The 24,236-nt window shown below is 42.5% G+C and overlaps 1 protein-coding gene across 43 annotated transcripts in view; it reads left to right on the top strand.

Moving 5' to 3' along the window:
* The window catches only part of KALRN (kalirin RhoGEF kinase), a 635,442-nt gene that overhangs the window by 324,282 nt on the left and 286,924 nt on the right, over positions 1–24,236 (top strand). For 18 of the 43 annotated variants that reach the window (XM_070583665.1, XM_070583666.1, XM_070583673.1 and 15 more), the window contains 3 exons: positions 6,631–6,839; positions 10,391–10,565; positions 22,534–22,729. In XM_070583665.1, the coding sequence (XP_070439766.1) occupies positions 6,631–6,839; positions 10,391–10,565; positions 22,534–22,729 (580 nt within the window). Of the gene's footprint in view, positions 1–6,630; positions 6,840–9,284; positions 9,342–10,390; positions 10,566–22,533; positions 22,730–24,236 lie in introns of all 43 variants that reach the window. The other 25 variants (XM_070583671.1, XM_070583682.1, XM_070583663.1 and 22 more) reach the window with 2 other exon arrangements.

The raw sequence follows: 24,236 nt of genomic DNA, 5'->3' as shown, positions 1-24,236 counted from the left end.
CCTTCCTTCTTTCTCCCTTTTTCTTTCTTTTTTCCTACCTACCTACAATCATTTGCTGAATTTTTGCATTAGTGCCAGTGCATAATAGAAAGTCATTATAGGATGTAATTTTGAAGGAATTAAAGCCTCCTTTATAGGAGATTTCTGAGCAGGAACTAAATATCTATCTTCATAAATTATTTAACCTAGACTTCCTATGACTCCCCAGGCTAAAGTTCATAATTTTACTTTTCCCACTTCCTACATCAAAAGATTTACTCTAATTAGGATCATAGAGGAAACAGAAGGAAGATACAAAAAACATATCCTCCAGGCTCATTTCTCCTGCAGACTGAAGAGTCTGCTTAATTCTATTGGCCCTGCTTTGTGAATTCTTGGCTACCATAGGAGTCTGGAGGGTTAAACTTTCTAACCATTTCATTGCAGTTTTATTCATAATCTTGAATAATTAGGAACCATCTAAATATCCCCTGTTGGGTAATTCACTAAACAAATCATAGTTCAACTTTATAGTGAAATATTATGCAGTCATTACAAATCACCTTGTCAAAGATCATTAATGGCGTGAGAAAGGACTTGTGATATAATATGTAAAAAACTGTATGTCCAGCATGACCACAATTTCAATCACACACAAAATAAAGCCTAGAAAGAAATATACGAAGAAGTTAAGAATGTTATGGGTGATTTAATTTTCCTTTGCATATTTTTTTGTTTTGTAAGTTTTCTTCAATGATATTTTTCAGTTGAACAGGGATGTTATTTTACAAAAAAAAAATCCTTTTTTATCCCTACTTACAAGAGGTACACAATACAAAGAGGTGACAAACATGTCCTTGGGACCTTCTTATACATCCAGAGCCTCAGCTATGAGTACAAATTATGCTGAACTTTCAAATATCTTCTTTTTGCCTGGGTACAAGAGGGCAGCTGGCTGTTTTCTGGTCTAGAGAGCTAGGGAGCATATAGGAAGAAGCATTTACCCAAGTTTTCATTTTCTTTGTCCAGCGAAAAGTCGTTTGTAGCAAGTGTCATCTGCTCTGCAGAGATTGTCCAGACAGGCTTTTCTTTCCTTGCTGTGTTTCCATGGAAATGCTGCAATTGCTGGGCTTTCAAAATATCCATTTTTAGATACTTTTGTAGTAATAACATGAGAGTCAAATGAACTAAGGAGTGTGGCCAAAATAATCAACCTCAGCTCTTTATTAGACAGCTTAATTAAATGCCCATTTCCATTTGTTTGTAACCTTGTGAAATCACTCTTCCAAGCTATTTCCTGCTCAAATAGGTACAATCACACATACACACTCCGCAGACACATGTGCACGTGTTCTTGTACCCACCCACTGTAGAACCACAACTAAATCAGTCTTCACAAGGGGTGATGGCCTCAAGAACACAACAACTTCACCCTCTCTTTCACTTACCAAACTGTCATAATGTTTATCTAAGAAATAAAAGCTGGTAGTTGATGCCAAAGAAAAACAATCTCTTCAAAATGAGAGAGGGGCAGTTCACGCTGTGGAACTGGTGTCCTTTCAACATCTCTAGGGGTGAGTCAATTGTATCAGCATGGTGGCTGCCAGAGCCACACAAATGGAGCAGCCAATCAGCAGGAGAAGATGATGGAGTAAACTTACCTCTTTCCTCAACCGCTCATTCATAAGCTTCATTATTTCTACACACCTCCTGGTTTCTCCCTCTCTTGTCTCTCCTTTCCTACCATTTTCATTTATTCCTTTCTCAGGCTGCCCCAGTCTGCAAGCAGGATAGGGTCCACGGGCTGGCCCCGCCTGAACTCACTGGTTTCACTACTAAACTAACCTTACACAGAGCACTGAAAGGCTCCCTTCACTTTACCCCTGCCAAGGTTCTAGAAATTCTCAAATTAGGCCCATTCTTTTGGATGTAGGTATTTTGGGCCACAACCACGTATATTCTCTGAGAGAAAGAGCACATAAAGCCATGTGAGTGCGTATTTCAGCATGGACCAAGTAATCATTGCCAAGCAGAGAGCAGAACTCTGAAAGAATGGGTCACAGGACAGCTGCGTTTGATCAAGAAGAGAGGATCTAGAAATGGCTGAAACATGAGATTCTTTCTGGTGAGCAGGTGGGTTGATGGAGAAGGTACAGTGCTAACATGTTAGACTCTAGATAAGCAGAGGGTAAAGAGGTTTATCCTAGGGAGAGAAACCAAAATGAAGAACAGAAGAAAAAAACATGTAGTTCTGCTACAAAACTACCTTATTCACTCACGATTTTACCTACTAGGCCATTATTGGCTTGTGGTAGCCTGAAGTGAGAGATCATTCTGACTGGGTCTCATTGACTGCCTGATAATTAATAAATTAGTAATAGAAGTGGCTGTCTGATTTGGATTCTTTTCAAAGCAGTGTAGGCATGCTCTTTAGGAGTAAGTCATTTGGGCACGTACATGGAAGGAAACCTACAAGACATTCAGATAGTAGGCAAGTTACAGCCTAAGAAATGGAATATTGACCCTTACTCATAGTTTAATGACACTAATGTTTATTTCTGTCCACTTTTGCCTCCAAGGTGCTTATTCAAAATTATGAGCCTGCAATTTAAATTTGCTGCCACCAGGAGGTGACTGTATGCATGTGGTCTCATGGGATTTCAAGTGGCTCGCTACTCAAGCTTTCCAGGTTATTAATAGTATCTTAACTTGTTATCCTCAAACTGGTGCTAAACTCTCTGGACTTTGGATGTCTTGGTGTCAAAGCTGTGACTGCAGTTTTTCAGTGTAGAGAGGCATTTCTGTTGCTGCCCTCTTCTTTACTTCAGCTTCTGAAGAGAAACCATAGCATGTAACAGCTGCAAGGGAGTTTAGAGACAAGCTAGAGAAACCCCCCACACATGTACACATATACGCATTTCATTTTAAATATGAGGTAATTGAAGTAAGATAGTTTTCCCATGGTCACAGAAGTAGCTAAATAAGGGCAGAATCAAGAATTGTCCCCAGTAAATGTCAATTCAGTTCAAGAATTCCTTTCCCTCTGGGTTTTTTGCTTGTTGGTTGGTTTATTTGTTTGGTTTTACAGGAAGAAAATCAGAGAAAGATGTCACTAACGCTTTGTCTGTGGTGCTGTAATCCCGTTCCCTATCTGGGACAAATTTGCTTCCGTCACTGGCAGTTTTAGTTGGCATTTTATCCTCTTGAAGGTAGACCACCACTTCCTTTCCTTATCTGGCTGCTGACCCCTGGGCTGAGCTGCATCGAGTGTTATACTTGGTTGTTTTTCTCTTAGCTGATTTGCCTTAGCAGTAGGTTTTAACTCTACCTTAGACAAGAGTTTCTTATAGTTCAGTAGCATATATGAACAGAAATTTGAGAACTCAGTTTCAGTTCACTAATCACAGAATATTTGGGGGGAGGACACGTTTTCTAATGAGAGTGACTTCAGAGGCCAGTGTGTCTCCTTGGATGCCCTAGTCTTTTTGTTTGTACCACTGACCCGTCATTTTTGTTTGGCGGTTTTTGTCTTTGACTGTCCCTGCAGTGTAGCTGCATGAGGAGGGAGTGTGGTGAGCCAGGTGGGTTTCCTCAGAAAGGAATGATGCCGACTTTCTTCCCTAGACCTCCACAAGTTTTTATTAAGGAGAAAAAAAGGACCTCCAAGCTATGAAGCCATTAACATAGCTTCGGGATGGTACTGAGAACAAAATTATCTTGAATACAGTAAAATCCTCAAGATACCTGTAAGCCTGTCACCTATCACTCTTATTCCTGTAACAGCGAGTGCCAGCCTTACCCTACTCAGTCTTCGGTCCCAATGTCTGTCCCCCACGAGACATCGAGTTTATTTAGATGATCTGCTCCATGTCCACAATTTCCATCTCTCTCTCTTCACGTCGTCTTTTCTTCGCTTTGCGTTTTTTCCCCCAGAAATGTCTCGATTTTCCTGTCTCTAGGTTTCCCTTAGACATCCCAAGACAAAGCTGCAAAATCAGAAAGGAGAAGCCCAGCCCAACCTAGCATATTGAAGGACCAAATCCAGTGTTGATATTTTACCAATTCCAAAATGAAGGGGTACTTCAAACTATCCCTCTGCCTTCTAGTGGGAACTAGAGATGGCTTGCATCAAAAATATCTTTGAAATATAATAATAGCTAGCACTTACTGTATGCCAGGCACTGTTATATATATCAGGCACTCGGTATATATATCACTTAGAAACAGTGCCTGGCATGTAGTAAGTGCCATATGTGTGTATGTATGTGTATGTATATATATAACTTATTTTTGTGTGTATACATGCATATATATATATATACAACTTAGTAATCTTTACAACTCCGTGGGGGTAAGCACTATTATTATCCTCATTTTACTGATAAGGAAAACTGACGTGCAGAGAGAGTAGGTTACTTACCCAAGATTATATAGCTAATATGTGGTAGAACTGGGGTTTGAAACTCTTAACTACTATGCTATATTGCCTCTTTCTGCAATAATTTTTGAGAATCCATTCTTTCTCTTTTTATTGTTTTGCTGGGAAAGATTCAGCCTGAGCTAATATCTGTTGCCGATCTTCCTCTCTCATTTTTTTTTCTCCCAAAAGCCCCAGTACATAGTTGTATATTCTAGTTGTAAGTCCTTCTAGTTCTTCCTTGTGAGCTGCCACCACAGCACGGCTACTGACAGACGAGTGATGTGGTTCTGCAACCAGGAACCAAACCTTAGGCCACCAAAGCAGAGTGTGGTGAACTTTTTAACTACTAGGCCATCAGGGCTGGCTCAAGAATTCATTATCTCTTAACCAGGGAATTCAGCACACTTGGAAGATGGTTTTACTTTCTAGACAAAACTACAGCCAGAAAGGATGAAATGACATTAAGCTATAGTAACCAATATCCTGAACTTCCTGGTTTAATAGTGATTTGAAATAAGTACAATTCATACTTGTAGGAATATGTGTCCCAGTTTATATGGTCTGGAAAACTTGTTTTATGTTTTTATAACAAAAAACTTAGTTGTAAAAAAAAAGGCTGAACTGCTTACAACAGATTACAAGCTGCTAAATGATAGGGACACTGAGTAGTAATAATTTGTATTCCATCTAACAGTCATCACGATGCTGTAAGCTTATTAATAATGCTGTATGTTTGTTTAGAGCATTAATAATAAGTAAATCATTCCATCCTCATAATCCTTGAAGTGAGCAGGGAAGTTCTTATTCTCATTTTGTAGATTAGGAGACTGAGGCTCAGAGAGATTCTCACCTGTCCAAGGGGGCATTCCTTATATCCTCCCCCCTTATTTGCTACCTCCAGGGCTTGTTACTCTTGTTAACCCAACCTCTTCTGCACATTAGGGGCCTCTCCTGTCTAAAGAACAAAGAACAACTTGTCTGAAATCTAAAGACTATTTTTATCTCTCTTTATTGTTTCTTTTCTTATCTCTTGTTGTAAAGACCATACCATGATTTACCATACTGAGAACCAACTAGCTGACGTGATATTCTCGAGGTAGATATTTATCCATGTTTTTAACGTGGAAGACTTAAAGAATGTTAGAACCAGACGGGAACTAACCATTTTATTTTATGTTTTCCCCAACCTGTTTACACATGAAGTCATGGAGATCAAAGGGTATAGTGATTTGCTCAAAGGTACCATGAGTTATGGGAAGAAGAGGAGCCAAAATCTACACCTTCTGACTCTATCAATTTTCGCTCTGTACTGGCTTTTGTCCTGGTAGAGCCCTAAGCTTATCTTTTCTTCCAGCCAGGTGAAGATTCCTGGTTTCTAAGCAAATATCAGACTCATCTTTCCCTCCATCATTTATGAAAATGCTCAATAAGGGTAATCATACATGGAATATGGTGGCAAGCCAGTGGAGACCTATCTTCAGTATGAGGAAGAACTAGCAATAAATGAATTTCTAGTAATTCAATTCGACTCCTCGTTTCAAGTGCTTATTCTGTTCAAAACACTATACTTAGTTCTTTTAAGTTGTCTGACCAGTAATATCATCCTGACTGCATTTCATCATCTTGAATGTCGTGGAGGAATATCTCATACTTATATTGAAATTAAGATAAGCTACATTTTTAGCATTCAACTTTCTAACCAACCTAGCAATCCTGAAAAGAACAAAATAATTTAGCATAACACGTATTTTCTTAATTAATCTTATTTTGTTCTTGTTGAGCATCACATTCTTTTTTGCATATTTGCAAAATCATGATACATCTCTAGGAATCAGTGTCCAGCTGCCTGGAAGAAGTGTGCAGAGCCCTCCTTTCTGAAAGATGAAATATCTGCCCATCACCAGTCTCCTGTTCATCCTAGTCTCCCAAGATGAATGATCTCCCTGTTCTAAGACTAAAAGTTTCCCTAAACAACAAGGAAGTTAAGCCAAGGATGGTTCCCATCCATAGGGAATGTTGACCCTAGTGGAGTAAACCTAGCAGAGATGAGTAATGAATATAAATATGGGAACATGAACTGACCCATAGATGTGCTGATGAGAAGGACAGTCTGACATTGCACTGACTTGTTGATGGTAGGTTGGGTCACCCCAATCTGACTCTCTTGTCCTTACCCCAGCCCTGGCCTCTCCTATCTGCCCTGAGTGGAGTCTCTGCTCTCTCCCCAACAGTTGTGGACATGGATGGAAGACCTTCAGAAGGAGATGCTAGAGGATGTCTGTGCAGACTCAGTGGATGCGGTCCAGGAACTGATCAAGCAGTTCCAGCAGCAGCAGACCGCCACTCTGGATGCAACGCTCAACGTTATCAAGGAAGGCGAAGACCTTATTCAGCAGCTCAGGTCAGCGTCTCCCTCCCTGGGGGAGCCCAGCGAGGCCAGGTCAGCATGGGCAGTGCTTTCCAGTGGGAAATGCCTTGGACTAGACACGAGATAAGTCATGTCCCAGTCTTGGCTCAGCCACAACCAGCTTTGTGGTCTTGTGTGAGCTTCAGTTTCTCCATCTGTCAGATATAAAAATGCCTGCCTCATACTCAACTTAAGTTTAGATTGAAATAGTAAATGGAAAATCTCAAAAGTTCCAAAGCATTTTTTATCATTCATGATGATATTCAGCAATCAATAAGTAATGTATACAAAAATTAACAACATTCAACAAAAGATAAATAACATTTTCATTAAGAATTATGGCATATTTGGTCACGTGGAGAAATAGCCATTCTGGAATACAGTGTTACAGTCATGTGTCACTTAATGATGGGGATATGTTCTGAGAAATGTGTCATTAGGCAATTTCCTCATTGTGCAAACATCATAGAGTGTACTTACACAAACCTAGATGATATAGCCTGCTACACACCTAGGCTAAATGGTACCGATCTTATGGGACCACTATCATATATGCAGTCTGTCATTATGTGTGCATGACTATATTTGGCGTCTGATCTCAGGATGAACTCTGAACTCCATGGCCCCAGTCGGCAGCCAAAAATGGTTGGCTTTGGCCCCATGAGAATGTAAAGAGTGTGTGATGTTGTCCCATTCTACTCTATTACCCACTCGTGACCTTTCCTACCGTTCCTTGCTGCCCAGGAAATAAAACTCCTTCGGTATGAACCTAAACTAATGTAACTGAGCAGGAAAACCTGTCTAAACCTTATATTCATTTAGAATCATCCACACCATCACCTCCTTTCTGTTGGCATCAATATCTAGTTTTCTGTGCCTGTCAAGGGCATTGGCTCCTCAGATCAAGTGTCATGAGGCCTTGAGCAAGCCCTCAGCAACCAGCCCTGTGCCCAGGTGCTGTATAAATAGGATTTGATGGTGCTAATGATGTCTGCCCTCAGGGACTTGTTCCTATCCCAAAATCACTGAGTGCTGGGACCTCTGCCAGCTCCGGACAGAAATAATCTCATCAACAAGTCCCAGGCCAACCCTGGGGCCTGAGGGAATTATTTGAGCTGAGAGGGCTTTTTTCCCCCCACACCAGTTGTCCAATTAAATAAACAATGAGAACTTACCTTTAGACGGCCCTGGCATGTGTTTCTGTTGGAAATTAATCATTTCTATTCCAAACATGCACCTGAGATGTTCTGAGTCCTCCTGTTGCATACTAACAAGATAGCCTCTTTCCCTTCTTCACCCAATTCATCTTCATGAATATATAATACATGACAGTTTTGTCTGCCTACCTGGGAAACTCCACTGTTATTTGCTTCTGAAGAAAATTCCAAATAGTGGCAATCACTTAACCTCTCTGGGCCTCAGCTGCTTCGCCTGTGTAATTAAGGAATTCACTCTAGGAGCTCTGTCAGCTCTAGAATTTTGTGATGGCTTTGTGTTTTCTCTCCAAATACTTTAACAAGCTTGGCTGGCTTCACTCTCTGTGGGGCTGGGTCTATGGAGATGCCACTTGCTCTTACCAACAGCCAACCTTGCACAATGCCTACGGGCTGCAGGCTGCTCAGGGATGGTGAAGGCAGTGATGTGCCTGATGCCTGTTCTACAAGTTTAAGTGCCATGGATTTCACAGGGGACCATAGGCGTGTGACCAAGAACCACTGCTGACCATTCATTCCCCCACTAGCCTGGCTCCAGCCCAGACTCTCCTCCCTGATATCAAGAGCAGCCAAAGAGAAAAATAAGTACATGGTGCCTAGTGGGCACTTGCAGGATGCCTGACACGCACCGGAGCACACATCTTCTCCAGGTCTCCACGACTCTTGGAGCACTCAGCACTGAAGTTCCTCAGCAGTTTTTGCATCATCTCTGTGATTCCTAGGGAGGATGACACTGACATAGGTGCCGTACAAAATGGTCAGAAATCATTCTCTTCCTCTGAAAGCTGTGTGATAGAGAAAGACTGAGAGGAGCAATCAAAAAGAATGATATCCTCCCAGCAGCAAAGTCCTCAACAGATGCCTAAAGCATAGTGTTGACTACACGTCTTCTGTTCTTTTCATAATTTGGGGCATCCATGCAGTGGGGTTTCATACCCAAATAGACCAGGGGGAGAAGGTAGGGACTGGGAGCTTTCTGAGTGACAGGAGAGGCTCTTGACAAACTGGCCTTAAGCTCCCTTCAGAAACAGACAGTGTGAGCTCAGATGCTATTACTTCTGAGAAAAACGCAGGCTAAAAGGACCGATTTTCAGAAAGCCTACTGATGAGAGGATTCAAAACTAATGATTTTCCCCTTGTCCTCTGACTTAAATTGTATAAGAAACCAAGACATCACAAGATAATGAATATGCCTGTTTATTTCAAGTTTGGGGCTCTAGCTTACTCAAGGTCCTATAGAATCTAAACTTCTTAATCTCCACAGTTTTCCTGCTATGATGATCTCTTTGGAGGTGTCACCACACGTCACTCTTCTGAGCAGGTCAATATGTTTATCTCTTGATTCCCCTCTATAACGTGTCACCTCCCCCTGCTACTTTTGAATGGACTCCCTGCTCAGAAAACGCACCCCTCCCGTCTCCTTGGCTGGATTCATCCTTTTCTTCAATGCCCAAATCAGAACTCATCCTCTTGAAACATTGTTGTTGTCCCAGCCTCTTGTGTCCTACCTTCTACGCTCCCCAACTGTGCCTGTGCCCCAGTCACACTTGACACTTCACTTGTGTCCTTTCAGGATTAACAGTCATTTGTACAACACGTTCCTGCTTACAGAGCACGTTCACACGCACCATCTTATTTAACAGCAAACCGTGAAGTGAGCAGGGCAGGGATTATTAAGTCCATTTTCTAGGAGGCAACTGGGGCTCAGGGAGGCGATTTCCCAAGGGCACCAGGCGTGTATGTCAGAGCAAGGACTTAATCTGGGCTTGCAGCCTCCAGGTCCCATGCTTTCCTAACTACAACTTGAAGCCTGTATAATAACACCAGCCCATAACTTGGGCATAGTATTATAAAGTGGATGAATAATTTTGGCAGCTGTGATCTCATTTTAACAATGATCCTGTGAGGTAGAACTAGGAAGGGTTTTTTTTACATGCCTCTAATTTGTCTGCTCTTATGCGTTGTGATTAATGTGTCTAGTCTTATGCATGTGTATGTGTGTGTATTAAAACTACGCGTATTAGACTAAGTATGTGTATGGAACTATTCCATTTCTCTAATATTTTATGCTTTGTAGAGCTCTTTCCCATATGTTATTTCATTTGACCCCTTTCCCAAACTTGTCTAAGGAATAGGAGAGCAGCTAGTCTCAGAGCTACCATGCTGTGAACCCCAAAGAGGATGCATGTGTCTTTGGTTCGCCTACCGAGCAGATAGTGCCAGGCTCACAGTAGGAGTCTGATAAACGTCTGTCGATTGAATGACTCAACTGATTCACATCTGCCTTGCTCATATGAGGAAGGCCCCCTGCTCCTCTGTCACTTTTAACATGGCCAGGCCCCTCCCCTCTTTTCTCCCACTCTGCCACAGGGACTCGGCTGTGTCCAACAACAAGACGCCCCACAGTAGCTCCATCAGCCACATTGAATCAGTCCTGCAGCAGCTGGACGACGCCCAGGTGCAGATGGAGGAGCTGTTCCACGAGCGGAAGATCAAGCTGGACATCTTCCTGCAGCTGCGCATCTTTGAGCAGTATACCATTGAGGTAGAGGTTGGGGAGGAGTGTGGTGGGAGGTAGGGGGGATCATGGAGAGTGCTGGGGAGGCCTGCAGAGTGCCTGCTTCCTGGCCAGGGCACTGCCCCAGGACCTGGGAAAGGAGTGTTGGGCAGTAGCCTGAGGGAATTAGAGGGGATTATGCATCAAGGATACATTTTTAGAAATTAACAAATTCACATTCCACCATGTCATATTCCTTCTGTCCCTCTCACCCCTACTACCAAGCAGAGCTCCTCTCTTCCACTTTCTGTCCAGGGATGACTTCATTGAGAAGGTTTTGTTGGTATTCATTGGTGCTTTGGTTCCTGAAAGACTGTGGAGTTGCCTGTTTGGTGATGGAGGTAGAGTCGTTGGATTCTATAGCTTCATGAGTAGGGAGGTGTTAAACTTAGGAAGCCTCCTCAGCTGATGACTGTAGATCAGGGATTAGATGAAATCACACAGCAGCCAGGGAGTCAGGAGCCACAAGAAGGAAGACCTGTATCCTCAGTTTGCTTTATGCTCATTAAAAGTCAGTCTGTGCGAAGGCCATGTGTTGGTTCATCTCATAGGTTCATCAGTTCCTTCTGGGAAGGTCCACACTGGGTGTTCTGGTATATTTATGTCCCCTTGGTGACATGCCTGCCCCGCATAATATCTACCTTTTATTATTTTCCATTATGAATCAATAATTAAAGCCAGGCCAGTAGAGTTTCTGGGGTATAAAGATTATCTAGCACCTAAAGCGCATTGTCCTCTTCAGGGACGGCGAAGGGTTAAATTAAAGGCAGTCTTCTCTTTGCAGCTGGCTGATGTGGTATAAGGGAAAGGCAATTCTCCATCCACCATTTTTTTAAACTTTCTTTAGCATTCCAGCCATCTCCTCTGAGTTGTGACTTCTGAGTGTCTGGGACTAATCTTCCCAACGGTATCTGTGGAAACGTCCATGGAACTGGTTTGGAAGGAAAATGAGGTGTTTTTTTTTAGCGTTGAAAGCTCCACTATCCCAATCCCAAACCCGTGGAGGACCAGAACACTGTCCTGGCAGCAGCTGCCCTTTTCTTCAATCCTGAGACCAAGATGTTTTGTATCGAAAATCGGAAATGTTAAGAAAAGCAGTCCTAAGGCAGTCCTTCTATCCCTCGCTGTCTTATGACCCTTCTCTTCTTATAAACACCTCCACCCCTGCCTCCCTGGAAGCCACTGCAATTTCTTGCATAAAGATCTCGTCTTCTAAAAGGTACCTTCTGGGCTGTTGCTGGAACAAAGGAAAAGATAAGTCTTTAAATCTAGATCTCGATTATCCTTCCAACTTATTCCATAACTTTAGAAGATTTTATTTATAAGTAGTATAACAAGTTGTAGATTTAATACAAGTAGCGTTAAAATATATATTGAAAGACCAGTTAAAATGCCAGTGGAAAATTAGCGATATTGGCATGTAGTGAAGAGGGAATGTGGTGGGGATTCACTGCATAAAGGTGGGCTGACGAAGGCAATAAAGAAGGAAAGAGGATGTGAATTATTGTTCTTTGGTAATTGGGAGTTCTTTGGTAATCACAAAGACAGGTAGCGGTTACATTTAACTGCAGTGATGGAGGCCCCAGGCATTCCCACTATCCATCCTGGCTCTACTTTACCCACCCAGAGTAAGTACAGCCATGGGGAAGTTATGTTAGCAGGAATGCTGTTGTATTCCTTATTTACTCCCCTGTCATTCCAGGTCCACATCAAAAACTGCTCAAGGGGAAGGAAACAATCTGAGGAGTTGGATGTTAAAGTTTTAATTGATTAGATGGCGGTGGTTTTGAGGTCAGGGTTCCTGGTTTGTTTGAGAATGGGTCAGTTGGTTTCACTTTGCCATGGCCTGCACTCCTGACATCAGCTGGGGGCATCGCTAGGGGTGTTTGCCTGCAGTGATTGTGGGAAAATCCATTTCTACTCCTGAAAAACAACCCAAAGTGTATGCAAAAAATATCCTTAAAACAAAAAGCTGACCCTGAACCAAATACTTTAAAATTGGTTCCTATTTAAATGGTGCAGTAGGGGAGCTTGATATTTAAATTGTAGGATTTGCATTCTCCAGCCTTTCTCTTTTCCAAAAGTTCCCCCTCCCGCCCTGAATACCAGACAACAACTCGGACAGCTTGCTTTGCAGCCGAGCAAGGGCGGGGGACATAGTGTGAAGGCCTAATACAATGAGTGGGATAAACATAGTGATTTGATTCTGCACCCTCTGGTTTACGCAGTGACATCGAGGTTTTAGAAGGAGTCTTGTTCCCCATTTTGGGTGTGGCCCAAAACTTGGGGAAATGCTGCATTTCGTCTAGATAGAAATGGAAATCCTGCCAAACCTATGGAAAAGTTCTACATCAAGTCAGGTCGTCAGAAGTTATTTTTGAGGGTGATGAGATTATTTCAACTACCAGCTAGCGTTTCACTGTCGGGATGAAGGGCAAACATCTAGAGAAGATTCAGAGTGTGAAACGGAGGGTGGCTTCTGTAATGAGAGACCTGTCGGAGCTGACAGAAGCCAGGGCACGGGCTGCCATTGCAGGACCTGCAGCTGTGGTTTCCTTCCCTACGGGAAGGAATTTGATAGACATATTCGGAATTCCTGGGGATTACTGACAACCCGAGCAGGCCTGCTCTCCTGACATCTGGGGAATCTAAGCATGACTCCTTAGCCATATCACTGATGGCTGAGATGGGCTAATTAATTTAAACATTAAGATAGTACAGGAGTTGCTGCACCTTTTACAGTCTCCTTTTACTCAATAATAATGGTATATATGGTGCCCACAGTGTAACCTGGGATGAGGTCATAGGACACCTCCACTAACAGTGAAACTTAGCCCAAATATATCAGGCAAATGTTGAAAACCAGGACTGTAGCTTCATTCCTGACATACCTTCTTAGTCTCCGTGGAGACCAGACAAAGCGACCCATAATGGAACATGATATTCTGTAAGGTTTTCTCCTAGAGGTTCAGCCTCCTTCTATGAAAGACATTTTATATGAAATGGTTATGATAGAAGAGACACTTCTCCAAATGCAAATAATGTTTATTTTGTGGTGGTAAGAATATGGATAATTTTTTCTTGTTTTTGATGCTTCCGTGCATTTCAAGTTTTCTACAATTAATCAGAATGATCAGAAAGAAACAAAAAATATTTGTAGAAGCAAGAACAGGCCAGTGGTCTCCAAACTCTTTTGATTATGCACTCTCTCAATAAAATATTTTTGAACTTGAAACCCCCATAAATGCATATGTATTAGTTTATAAATTATATACATGTTCTACTATCACTGGCTAATAATCTCTAAAGTCAGTGTGCCCTTAGCCTAAAGTTTAGCTTTTTCATTAGAAGTTGTGGTTCCATATTTCAAATAGTCTTCTCGATAATTTCCAATTATTTTTTTGGCCTGGTTCCTTGACAGATCTGATTAGATTGTCATTGTTTCTTCACTCTGTCATGTGGCTGACAAAGAGTTCAAAGTTCCCTTGTGCTTTCGTGATTAGTATTATCTTCAAACTGCAGTTTCTTTGAGGAAACTTGTTAAGCCATGTGTCTCTTTGTGAAGGTTAGTTTAAACTAGATAATACATAAATCTATTTCATTGGGCACATGAAAAGAGCAATAATTTGAAATACGCTGAAAGCAACTGAACAAATGAGCCACAGACTGCCCCTCTACATTGTGCTGCTCCCACCTTCCCCGAGGAACGCTCTCCTACCACCCCATCTGCCGTGTGGTCCGAGTGGGACTCCAGCCTCATTCTACTAGTGAAAGTCTAGGTAAACTTCATGTGTTTTTATTGGGTTAATCAAATATGTGTGCATATAATACATATACACGTGTGCATATTTATATACAGAGAATTTTCCTCTCTGTTATCAATGGATCATCTTGGGCATCCCCCGGGGTGGGCATACCCACGTTGGACAGTACTAGAAATGACACCAAGAAAGTACTCTAAACAGGGAACTTTATGAAAAATGGGCCAGAGTTATGGTCTTTCTTTTAAGTCTCTGACTCTATAATTACAATCAAAGTTTGCTCAAAGCACCTGAAATTTAAATCTGTGTAATTAACCTGAGTAAGGAATGGAATACCAACTATAAATCTGTGGGTCTCGCATCAGGACAAGTTGGGGTCAGGCTGAGGCTGGGAACAAATGGCCTTCAAGGAGGAAAATTCCACCTAGAGGAGAGAAAGCTGATGGAACTTGCTGGTGGTCTCAGCTCTGCAGTTGGTTGTATGCAGGGGCCCTTAGCTTTTTCTCTTGGAAGGAGATTACTCATTCAGTCAGCCTTCTACCTGATAGAAATTCAACTCAATAAACCTTTAGTGAGCACCTACTGTGTTCCAAAAACTATGTTGGGCATTGAGGATACAAAGAGTCCCTGACGTTAGGGGGCTAGTTGGGGAGAAACACGGAAACAGAACATCATACGAGTGATAATTCCGTAACAGAGAGAGCCTCACCATTTGACGAGAACACTGAAGCAGAAATGCTTAGTCAGGCTGCCCACAGAAGGCCTCCTGATGAGATTATACCTGGAGGATGGGTAAAAGTTGGTGGCCAGGATTTGGCATCCCTGGAGGCTGCTGTCCAGCCTCTACCAGAATATCTTCAGAGCCCAGAAGCGAGGAGGAGTGGGGAGATGGGAGGAAGGCAGAAAGAGGAGGGAGCTCAGGATTTCATTACTGTGTTGAACCAAAATCTCTACCCTTCTACATTTCAGTCCTAGTTCTGCTCTCTGGAAAAATAGGACAAATCTGTTTTTCTTATATTTAGCAGCCTTAGAAATACTTGAAAATGGTCATCATAAGCTTCTTTTCCTTTATCCGAAAAATATTGAGATTATATAAGTTATTTCTGCAGTCCATTCAGACTCTAAAAATTATTTCTCTTTATTGTCAGTTCTTCTATATGGTACCTATCCCCAGTTTATTCAGCTCTTTCTGCATGTGTCATGGTTTCCAGACAACTCTCCTGGCTGCCCTCTGCTGAAGGGATGCTTGTTAGCCATGCCGGCTTACATACCCGCACCTGGGTGGGCGTGTTCAGGACACTGGCTCTCTCCCACTGCGGCCCAGGAGACGGGAGCCTTTTCAGTGACCTCATCGCCTGTCTTTAAAAAAAAAAACCCAAAAGGATTATTCACACAGCTTTACTACTCTGGCAAGTCACCTGTTTTCAGTAAATGATGAAAGATCCCTGATGGAAACTTTCATTTCAGTCTGTCATGATGTGGGTCTGGGGCTGTGGACCTGAAGCCAGCTTACATTACCAGGGCTCTGATGCTGTGTGCTTCTCGTTTCTGGATGCAGGGGATTCGGTAGGAGGAAGCAGATATAAGCTCCAGCACTAGGTATTTAGCTTACTTGGGAGAAAAAGCATTCTGACACTCAAGCATTGATAAGTTAGTGGAAGGAATGAACACTGTATGTTGTAGGAGCTCTTCAACAAAGGGGAGAGAAAAACAGAATAGATTTCCACAAGTCTCAAAACGATTAAGAGGCAAAGAGATGGACAAAATAACCTTAAGATACACTCAAGATCAGTCATGATTATATCAAAGATCTCAGTTTTAATCATGATGATAATGAAGAAAAGAACAATAAATTGGTCGTAAAAATTATTCAAGAATCTAAATTATCCAACTGGAATAGAAATTAGATGCTGAACATTGGAACTCATCAATTACAACATGTTGCAATATGCTTTTATGTTACTCTGCCAAAAATTAAAAACAACCAAGTGGATTTTTTTACTGCCAAGTCCTTCTGTTTTTCCAGAAAATTCTTGTGATATCCCCAAAGGTCTTTATATAGCTATGTAAATAAATATTTTAACTCCTTAGGCAGATTATTTATATTTCTAAAATAGCAGGAAATGCTATATCTTTAAAATAATCTATATCAGAATTCACTAATCTCATCATTTTATAAATTAAGAGAAAATAACTTTCCATTAGACAAGAATAAATGACTATGACAATTGAGTTTATTTTAGTTTCACAGTGGTACCCTGTATCAATATACAAACCCGTTAGAGATAAAATAGCTCTTCCTGTGCAACGAGACTCTCCTTAGATGCAATATGTCTTTCCCTATCATCCAACACTTGTAGGTCAGTGGAGAATATTTAGCTTTCATTTTTCTCATCTTAATAAAGATAGTGGCATCATAAAACAGAGATGCTTGTTTTGCAATTGATAGCTCGTGTATTTCAGAGCATCCCACCACAAGGAAATGCCTTGGACCCTTCCTTCCCACTGTTAGTTGGAATGAGATTGGACCTTAATGTATATATGTTACGTATATGTGTATATATACACAAATATATTACATATACATACATACACACACCCCCTGCACACACCCATTTGCTGAGGGCAGTATAGTGCAGTCATTGAGTATGCAGTATTTCGAGTTAGACTGCCTAAGTTTGAAACCTGTGTCACCACCTGTACTAATTGTGTGACCTTAGGCAAGTCACTTACTCAGTTTCCTCATCTGAGAAGTGGGGATGAGAATAATAATTCCTAGCCCATAGGGTTATTAAGGATTTAATGAGTTAACACATAGAATATTTTTAGCAAAGCTCCTGGCGCTTAATAAATGCTTAATGCATTGTAATCGGCATTGCTATTATTATTATTATATTCACAATATTTATATATATATATATTTGCTTCCAGATTTTATGCAGTTAAACCTCCCATCTTGTTCTCTCCCACTGTTTCTCTCTGAATGTGTTACTGAGTCACACTGGGCAATCCCTGGGTGTTCATGCCACTGCTGTGAGAACCAAAGGCATTTCCTCTTGCAATACAGAGACTCTCCCACACAGAGGGCAGCTCGTACTTCTCTCTGCTGCAGCTTTCATCCTGCTGTTCACACCCTAATACTAGATTGCAGCTGTGTCTCCTGTTCATGACAGAGGCCCCTAGGGCACCAGAGAATTCTAGGTAGGTTAACATTACCTTATACTGAATAATCTGGCAGGGTCCATTTAAAAAATTGACCAAACTCTTAAACAAAAATATCCTACTGGGGAAGGCTGTGTGTTTTCTCACAAGGGTGAATTATTCCTGGCATTTATATACAGCCACAAGCACACAATTCGTTTATTGATCTGTTCAAAGAACACACGATTAATTTAAAAGGTTCATGTGAAGTGAAGAAAATGGAGTTATCACGGTTTTTTTATTTTTAAGAAGAAAAGAGGGGAAAGGTTAAGTGGGCACTTCTCTGAAGGGAGAATAATGAAAAGAAGGCTACCCCCAGAAATCAGTTCGTGGGCCAGCCTTATTGATATAACACTGTGGTTAGAAGCACTGACTTTGAGCTCTGCCACTGCCAGCTCTGAGACCAGGGAAAATGATCTGGCTTCTCTGTGCCTTAGTTTCCTCCTAGAGTTGCTATGAAGATTAAAAAAAAGAAAGTCAGATGTTGAACACACTGTCTATGCCATAATAAATGCACCATACAGGGTAAAATATCTTCCTCCACCATGATCATCATCTTCCTCATGATTACCAGCATCTTAGAGGGATGTGAAGAAAAGGACTACACAGTGAGATTTCCAACATTGCAAGTGATAACAAAGAGCTAAGTTCATGGGAATAAACCATAGGAAGGGAAGAGAAGGGATAGATGAGTTCTGATTCAGGCAAGAACAGAATAAAACATTTGGAGGGAAGGAGTTAAAGTGTTCTCTGCACGTAAATACTGGAGAGGACCCAGAAAATGAGAGGAGCCTGTGGAGAGAGGGCTCCCTGAGAACAGAGCCCAAGACGGCTGCTGAACCAGTCCCACTGCCTGTCACCCTTTCTAAATGTCTGCTAGCTCCTTCTCTGATTTCCATTATGGCTGTGGCCCTAGAGTAGACAGTTGTCAGACTAGAAATGTTGCCAATGTATCTCTCAAAGAGGTCACCATGTATCCTAACACTCCAATTAATTCAGGAGAGTGAGGGAGATAGAGGCCACTGGAGCCAAGAGGGGAACTGAAGGAGCCAGGAGCTGAGATGGAGCTAACTGAGTGGAAGGAGAAAGCAAAATAGGTTGATTGAAAGCTGAATGCCCTGGGGGCACCTTGTGTTCTATCTTTCATTCATTTGGTTCAGGTCCTAGTTTCTGCCCTGAACAAACTCTTCCAGGTTTCTTTTCCAAATGGAGTTAAATCACCAAATTAATTCCCTGTGTAGGTTTTTCTTTTCATAGTCTTGTCCCTGTATTAGCAAACTAGCCCATGCCCCATGTTATGAGATAAGCCGGAGAAAAACTTCTGGGTCTGGGGTTGTCATGAAGCTCTTTTCATGCCAGAGGGTTTATTTTGAAGACTGGTGAGGACTTGGGCCTACTGAGAGGAGAGACAAGAGCATTTCAGGGCTATTGGACAAGGGAAGGTAGCTGGAGAGGGCAGAGCGAACTGTCGGAATCAGCAAGCAAGCAGGCTGGCTGGTTCACGTAACAGAAGAGCATGCAATGAGGCTGGAAAGCTATGGTTGCTCATTAGCAGTGGGTAAGCTTCAAGTTTGAAAAGAAAGATTTTTCTTAAAAAAAAAAAAAAAAAAAAAGAGTCCCTGCTATGTGCCAGCCTTGTACCCCAGAAAGAAGGGGAGAGGAAGAACCCAATGAAAGAACATTCCTTGAGACAACAGAAAATAGGAAAGAAAATAATTTAAACTCCAGCAAACATTAGAAATACACCAATCAGACTATTTTAAGGCTCTGGGCATCTGTGCTTGGGGAGAATGGGAAGAGAGTCAGACACAGAGAATAAGGGCGTGTAGACACAGGGAGGGAGATTTAGGAGTCAGCCTGTTCTGTTGAGGATTCCCTTGAAATTCTCACTCTTCAGGCTTCAGAACAGACTTGGGCCCTACAGCATAATGGTGTCAGGTGGTGAGGGTGGAGGACCGTAGGGAAAGGGGAGGAAAGAACATGGAAACATTGGGTATACATCCTGGATATATTTCACATTTGGTTTAGATTCAAATTCCCGAGATGCCAGACCTCTGAGCCTCACTCTCCCAACTACAGCTCCTCAGCTTTACTCTGCTCCACCTCACCAGGAGCAGACGCTCAACGCTTTCCACGCCACAGATTCCTGGCCTTGGGACCCCTCTGGGATCTTCTGGCAGCAAACAGACCCTTCATAGATTCAGTTTCATGTAAACAAAGCAAAAGCCAAAATTGAAAGAAAGGCAGGCTCTTCTTTCATGCTTGATGTCTTAGTTTTATTCTAATTTCTCTTAGTTTGTAGGCAAGGAAATAGACTGAAAATTTTCTTTGGCTGTTTTCAATATATTATCTGATAAAGGGCTTTATCCAGCATGTATTAAGAACTCTTACAAATCTATAATGAAAAGATAACCTAGTTTTTGAAGAATGAGTAAAAGACTTAAAAGACACTTTACAAAAGTAGATACAAGTGGCCAATAAGCATATGAAAATGTGCTCACCATCATTAGTCATCCTAAAATCATAATGAGATATCACTGCACACCCACTAGGATGACAAAATTTAAATGGACTGGTAATACCAAATGATGGTGAGGATGTAGAGCAACTGGGACTTTCATACATCCTGTTGGGAATCTTCAACAACACCTGCCCTATGACCCTACACCTAGATAGCTCTCAAGAGAAATGAAAGCCTATGTCCAGAGAAAGACTTGTATAAGAACTTTCAATCAGCCGTATTCATTATAGCCAAACACTGGAAACAACCCAAGAGTTCATCAGCTGGAGAATGGATAAACAGATTGTGGTGTATCTATACAATGGAATACCACTCAGCCGTGGCAAGGAAAGAACTACTGATACACACAAGATGGATGGATCTTAAATACAGCATGTTGCATGCAAGAAGCCAGACATAAAGGATTACATACTGTGTGATTTCATTCATATGAAATCCAATAATAGGCTAAACTACATCTGTGACGATAGAAATCAGAAAGTGGTACCTGAGGCTGAGGCGGCGGGCGGGCGGGGGGTGGGAGGGGTGGAGTGGGCAGGAACTGACTGGAAAGGGGCACAAGTAGACTCCAAGGGGCAGTGGAAAGGTTCATATTGTGTTTTTGGTGATGACTACATGGGTGTATAAAATTGTCAAAACTCATGGAACTGAATGCTTTAAATATGTATATCTTACTGTATGTAAATTATACTTCAATTTTTTTAGACACAGGAAGAAACATTTATAAGCCTCATCTATACAGGCCTATTCATCCTAGAAATTATCTCTTAAAATTACAAATCAGTTCTCTCTCGTCTTCTTCTCAGTTTAACTCCTTTCTCTAGTTAGAGAATGAAGTGCTTTTCAAAGATGGGGTACAACACAAGCCTGTTTTACCTGCCAGCCTGCTGGTTCCCAGACCCCAAGGACTCCCCACAATAAGGATACTAGGTTTTCCTTCTGAGCTCGGTGGATCCCTTTGTTGATCCAAACAGATGTGGGGGCAGGAGATGGGAAGCCAGCACAGCGAAGGTGGTATTTTTATAGTTCAAAGGGCAAATACACTTTCAATGAAGAAAGCTTTTACTGTTAGACAAGAAACGGCATCCTGTGCCCCCGACAGCAGCCCCTCGTGCTGCCCTGCTTGCCTTTCCCATCCCACTCTGTACGGCCCCAGCATGGAATGTAAGAGTGCCATCTCCCAGCTGCCACCAGCTGGTCTTCTTCCCTTTGTCCCTGATGCTCTTGGAACAGCCACGCTTGGTAACTGGGAGGTTGTGCCACATGTCAGCTGGGATGAGCCCAGCATTCTGAAAATCACTAAGCTGGGCCTCTGGGGCATGTGCTTATGCTGCCTGGGCCATGCTGCAACTGAGGTGGAGTGAGGCTTTCATTTCCTCTTCTCAGAAAAGAGGGTGACAGTCCCTGTGCCATTGCTTTCACAGGGCTGCCGTGGGGGTGGCATGAGATGATAGACCCAAAAGCCAGGTCAGAAAGTTTTCATTTGATTCCTATATCAGATGGGGTTGTTATCTAGCTCAGTACTTCTGAGTTCCTACTCTGTCAGTGATTGCAGTGGTGGTAAGAAGTGTAGGATTCAGTCTCCACGTGCAGTCACATATTTGAGAGTAAACTAGTGGAAGCCACATGAGTGAAGGTGTAGAGCAAGAAGCACCTAGAAAATCCATATAGAGCAAAGTTTCCATTCATTACATGCTTGAGTCATTAGAATCATAATGCCTTTCAATAGTGCAAGCTGTTTAGACTTCTAGAGGTCTGCTGTATGTTTACACCTTGTTTAGTCACCGTTCCCAGGTGTTCGCCTTGGTAGTAGAGGAAGAGAATCCCACACAGTAGAACACAGGAACCAGATTGGGACCCCAGGATTTGCTGTCCACCAGCTCTGACTGTGTACCCTCAGGCCATTCACTGGACTTCTCCAGCCCTCAGTTTCTGTTTCTTTAAAAGAGTTAGACTCAATACTTAATTTCTGGGACCTCTTCCATGATGAGCTTTTCAGAGTATCTGTTGTGGTATGGTGGACAAAGTCTGCAGTAGAAGTCTGAGCCACGTCCTTAGGTCTCCCCTCAAGAGCAGAGTGAACTCTAGGCAAACCAATCCATCTGTCTGAGTGAGCATCAGCATCCTCTTCTGTAAGACGAGTCTGGAGACCTCCACCCTGCCTGCCTCTCCGGGTCATTATGGGGGTTGAATGGGAGGGAGTATGCAAAATTTTTTTAAACCATAATTCTTCACATAAATGTTTGCTGCTGTTCCTTATCTGTTGCTATAGACATTGAAGGACACGGAGAACACTTTTAAAGGCATGCCTACGTGAGCGCATGGCAGTGTTGCTTAAATGTAGTCTAGAGGTCAGAGATGCAAAGCAGAGGCTGATCTAAGTTGGGTTAGTTACTAAGGCTTGGAATTGGTGAGCTTCAACTTAGCAGTCTCTTGTGGACCAGTGAGCCTATACTGATGGTGTCCCTCACAGGTGACAGCAGAGCTAGATGCCTGGAATGAGGACTTGCTCCGGCAGATGAATGACTTCAACACGGAGGATCTGACGCTGGCAGAGCAGCGGCTGCAGCGCCACACGGAGCGGAAGCTAGCCATGAACAACATGACCTTCGAGGTCATCCAGCAGGGCCAGGATCTGCACCAGTACATCATGGAGGTCCAGGCCTCAGGTAGGCAGCCTGTCCCATCCTTGTTCTCCAGGTGGGGAGATGATGAAAACCAGAACACGAGCTTGACTCCAATGAGCACTTCCACTCTGTTCATTCATTTTACTCCTACAGATACAAGGAATAGATTTTTGCCCTCATTTTGAAGAAAAAGAGACTGAAGCATGATTGCTGAAGTGACTTGTCTGAGGTTGCCCAGTCAGTCTATGGTAAAGATGGGAATAGGGCCAGGGTGTCCTGGTGCTGTGCGAAGAATGGGAAAAACCAGTGATGGAAGTTAGCACAGATTCAAAAGAATGGTGGCTTGGAAAAAAAAAAAAACAGGTGGGCTCCAAGAGCAGTCAGCCATCCGTGTGAGTTGTATTCAAATGTGTAGATACCTGCTATTCCACGCCCGCCTCCCGCTACGCACATTCTCCTGCCCTATCCTCCACCCCAGGGCTGGCTCCTTGTCTCCAGTTCATGCCTCTCAGAGTCCTCAGTTTTTTATCACTGGTCTGTGCATGAGCATAAGAAGTGTTGATAAAAATTTATAGCAACATTATATAATTTTATAACTTCTCAAAAACACATGGCTGAGTCACCCAGATTTGACTTCTTTTACTGCTCAGGATATATTTACTATGTGGTTATCCATCCAATGTGTGAGCCCTTACCGTTATACCTGCCACCCTCCAAAATGGCCTTTGATGGTAGAACTGGAGAGATTCATAGCAGCCCCCTAGTCCAACCAGTCCGAGAAAAAGAAGTTACTCATCTGGGCACATGCCAGTGGAGTGCTAGAACCCAGGTCTCTACGCCCAAACTCACCCATTGCCCTCCTCCTGGGTCCTTGTTGGCTCAGGTTCCTCACACTCCAGGAGGAGGCAGACAGGGGCTCAGGCCATCAACCCTTTAAAACAGCATTGACCCATGTGCCTGTTGATCATGAGAGATATTTAGAATCATGAGATTGTCAGGTGGACCTTAGCAATCAAACTTAATTTCTAATTCAGGGTACTCTGTTTCTTCTAATCACCTGAAGGAATAAATCATTTCAGCATTCAAAGGAACTTCACTTCTAACCGGAGGAGAGAGAACCTAGTAAATTCTATTTGCTTGAGTCAGCATAATCTTTCCTTGAATTTTCATTTGTGTTGTGAAGAGAGGCTGCAGCTGCCTATGAGACCCAGGTCTGTTTATAAGTGTGCAGACCGTGCCCCACATAGCCTCAGGAATGGCCGTTCATGTTATAGTCTATCTGGGGACTGTTTTAAAAGTGACAATGCCCAGGCCCCATGCCCAGGTCTTCTGGTGTAACTATCTCTGAATGGGATTTGGGCATCAGCAAAAGGCTCCTCGGGTGATTCCACTGTGTAGCCAGGGCTGAGAACCACTGCTTTACACCACAGTAGTTAAATCACAACAGCTGATGTCTATGGCTTGCCGTTGGACAGTGACTCCCAAATGTGGTTCCCAGATCAGCAGCACCAGCATTACCCGAGAACCTGTTATTAGAAATGCAAATTCA

Source organism: Equus przewalskii, chromosome 18 (genome assembly GCF_037783145.1).
Source record: "Equus przewalskii isolate Varuska chromosome 18, EquPr2, whole genome shotgun sequence".
NCBI lineage: Eukaryota > Metazoa > Chordata > Mammalia > Perissodactyla > Equidae > Equus > Equus przewalskii.
Note: the sequence above shows the minus strand (reverse complement) of the source record. Positions and strands in the feature narration are given on the sequence as shown.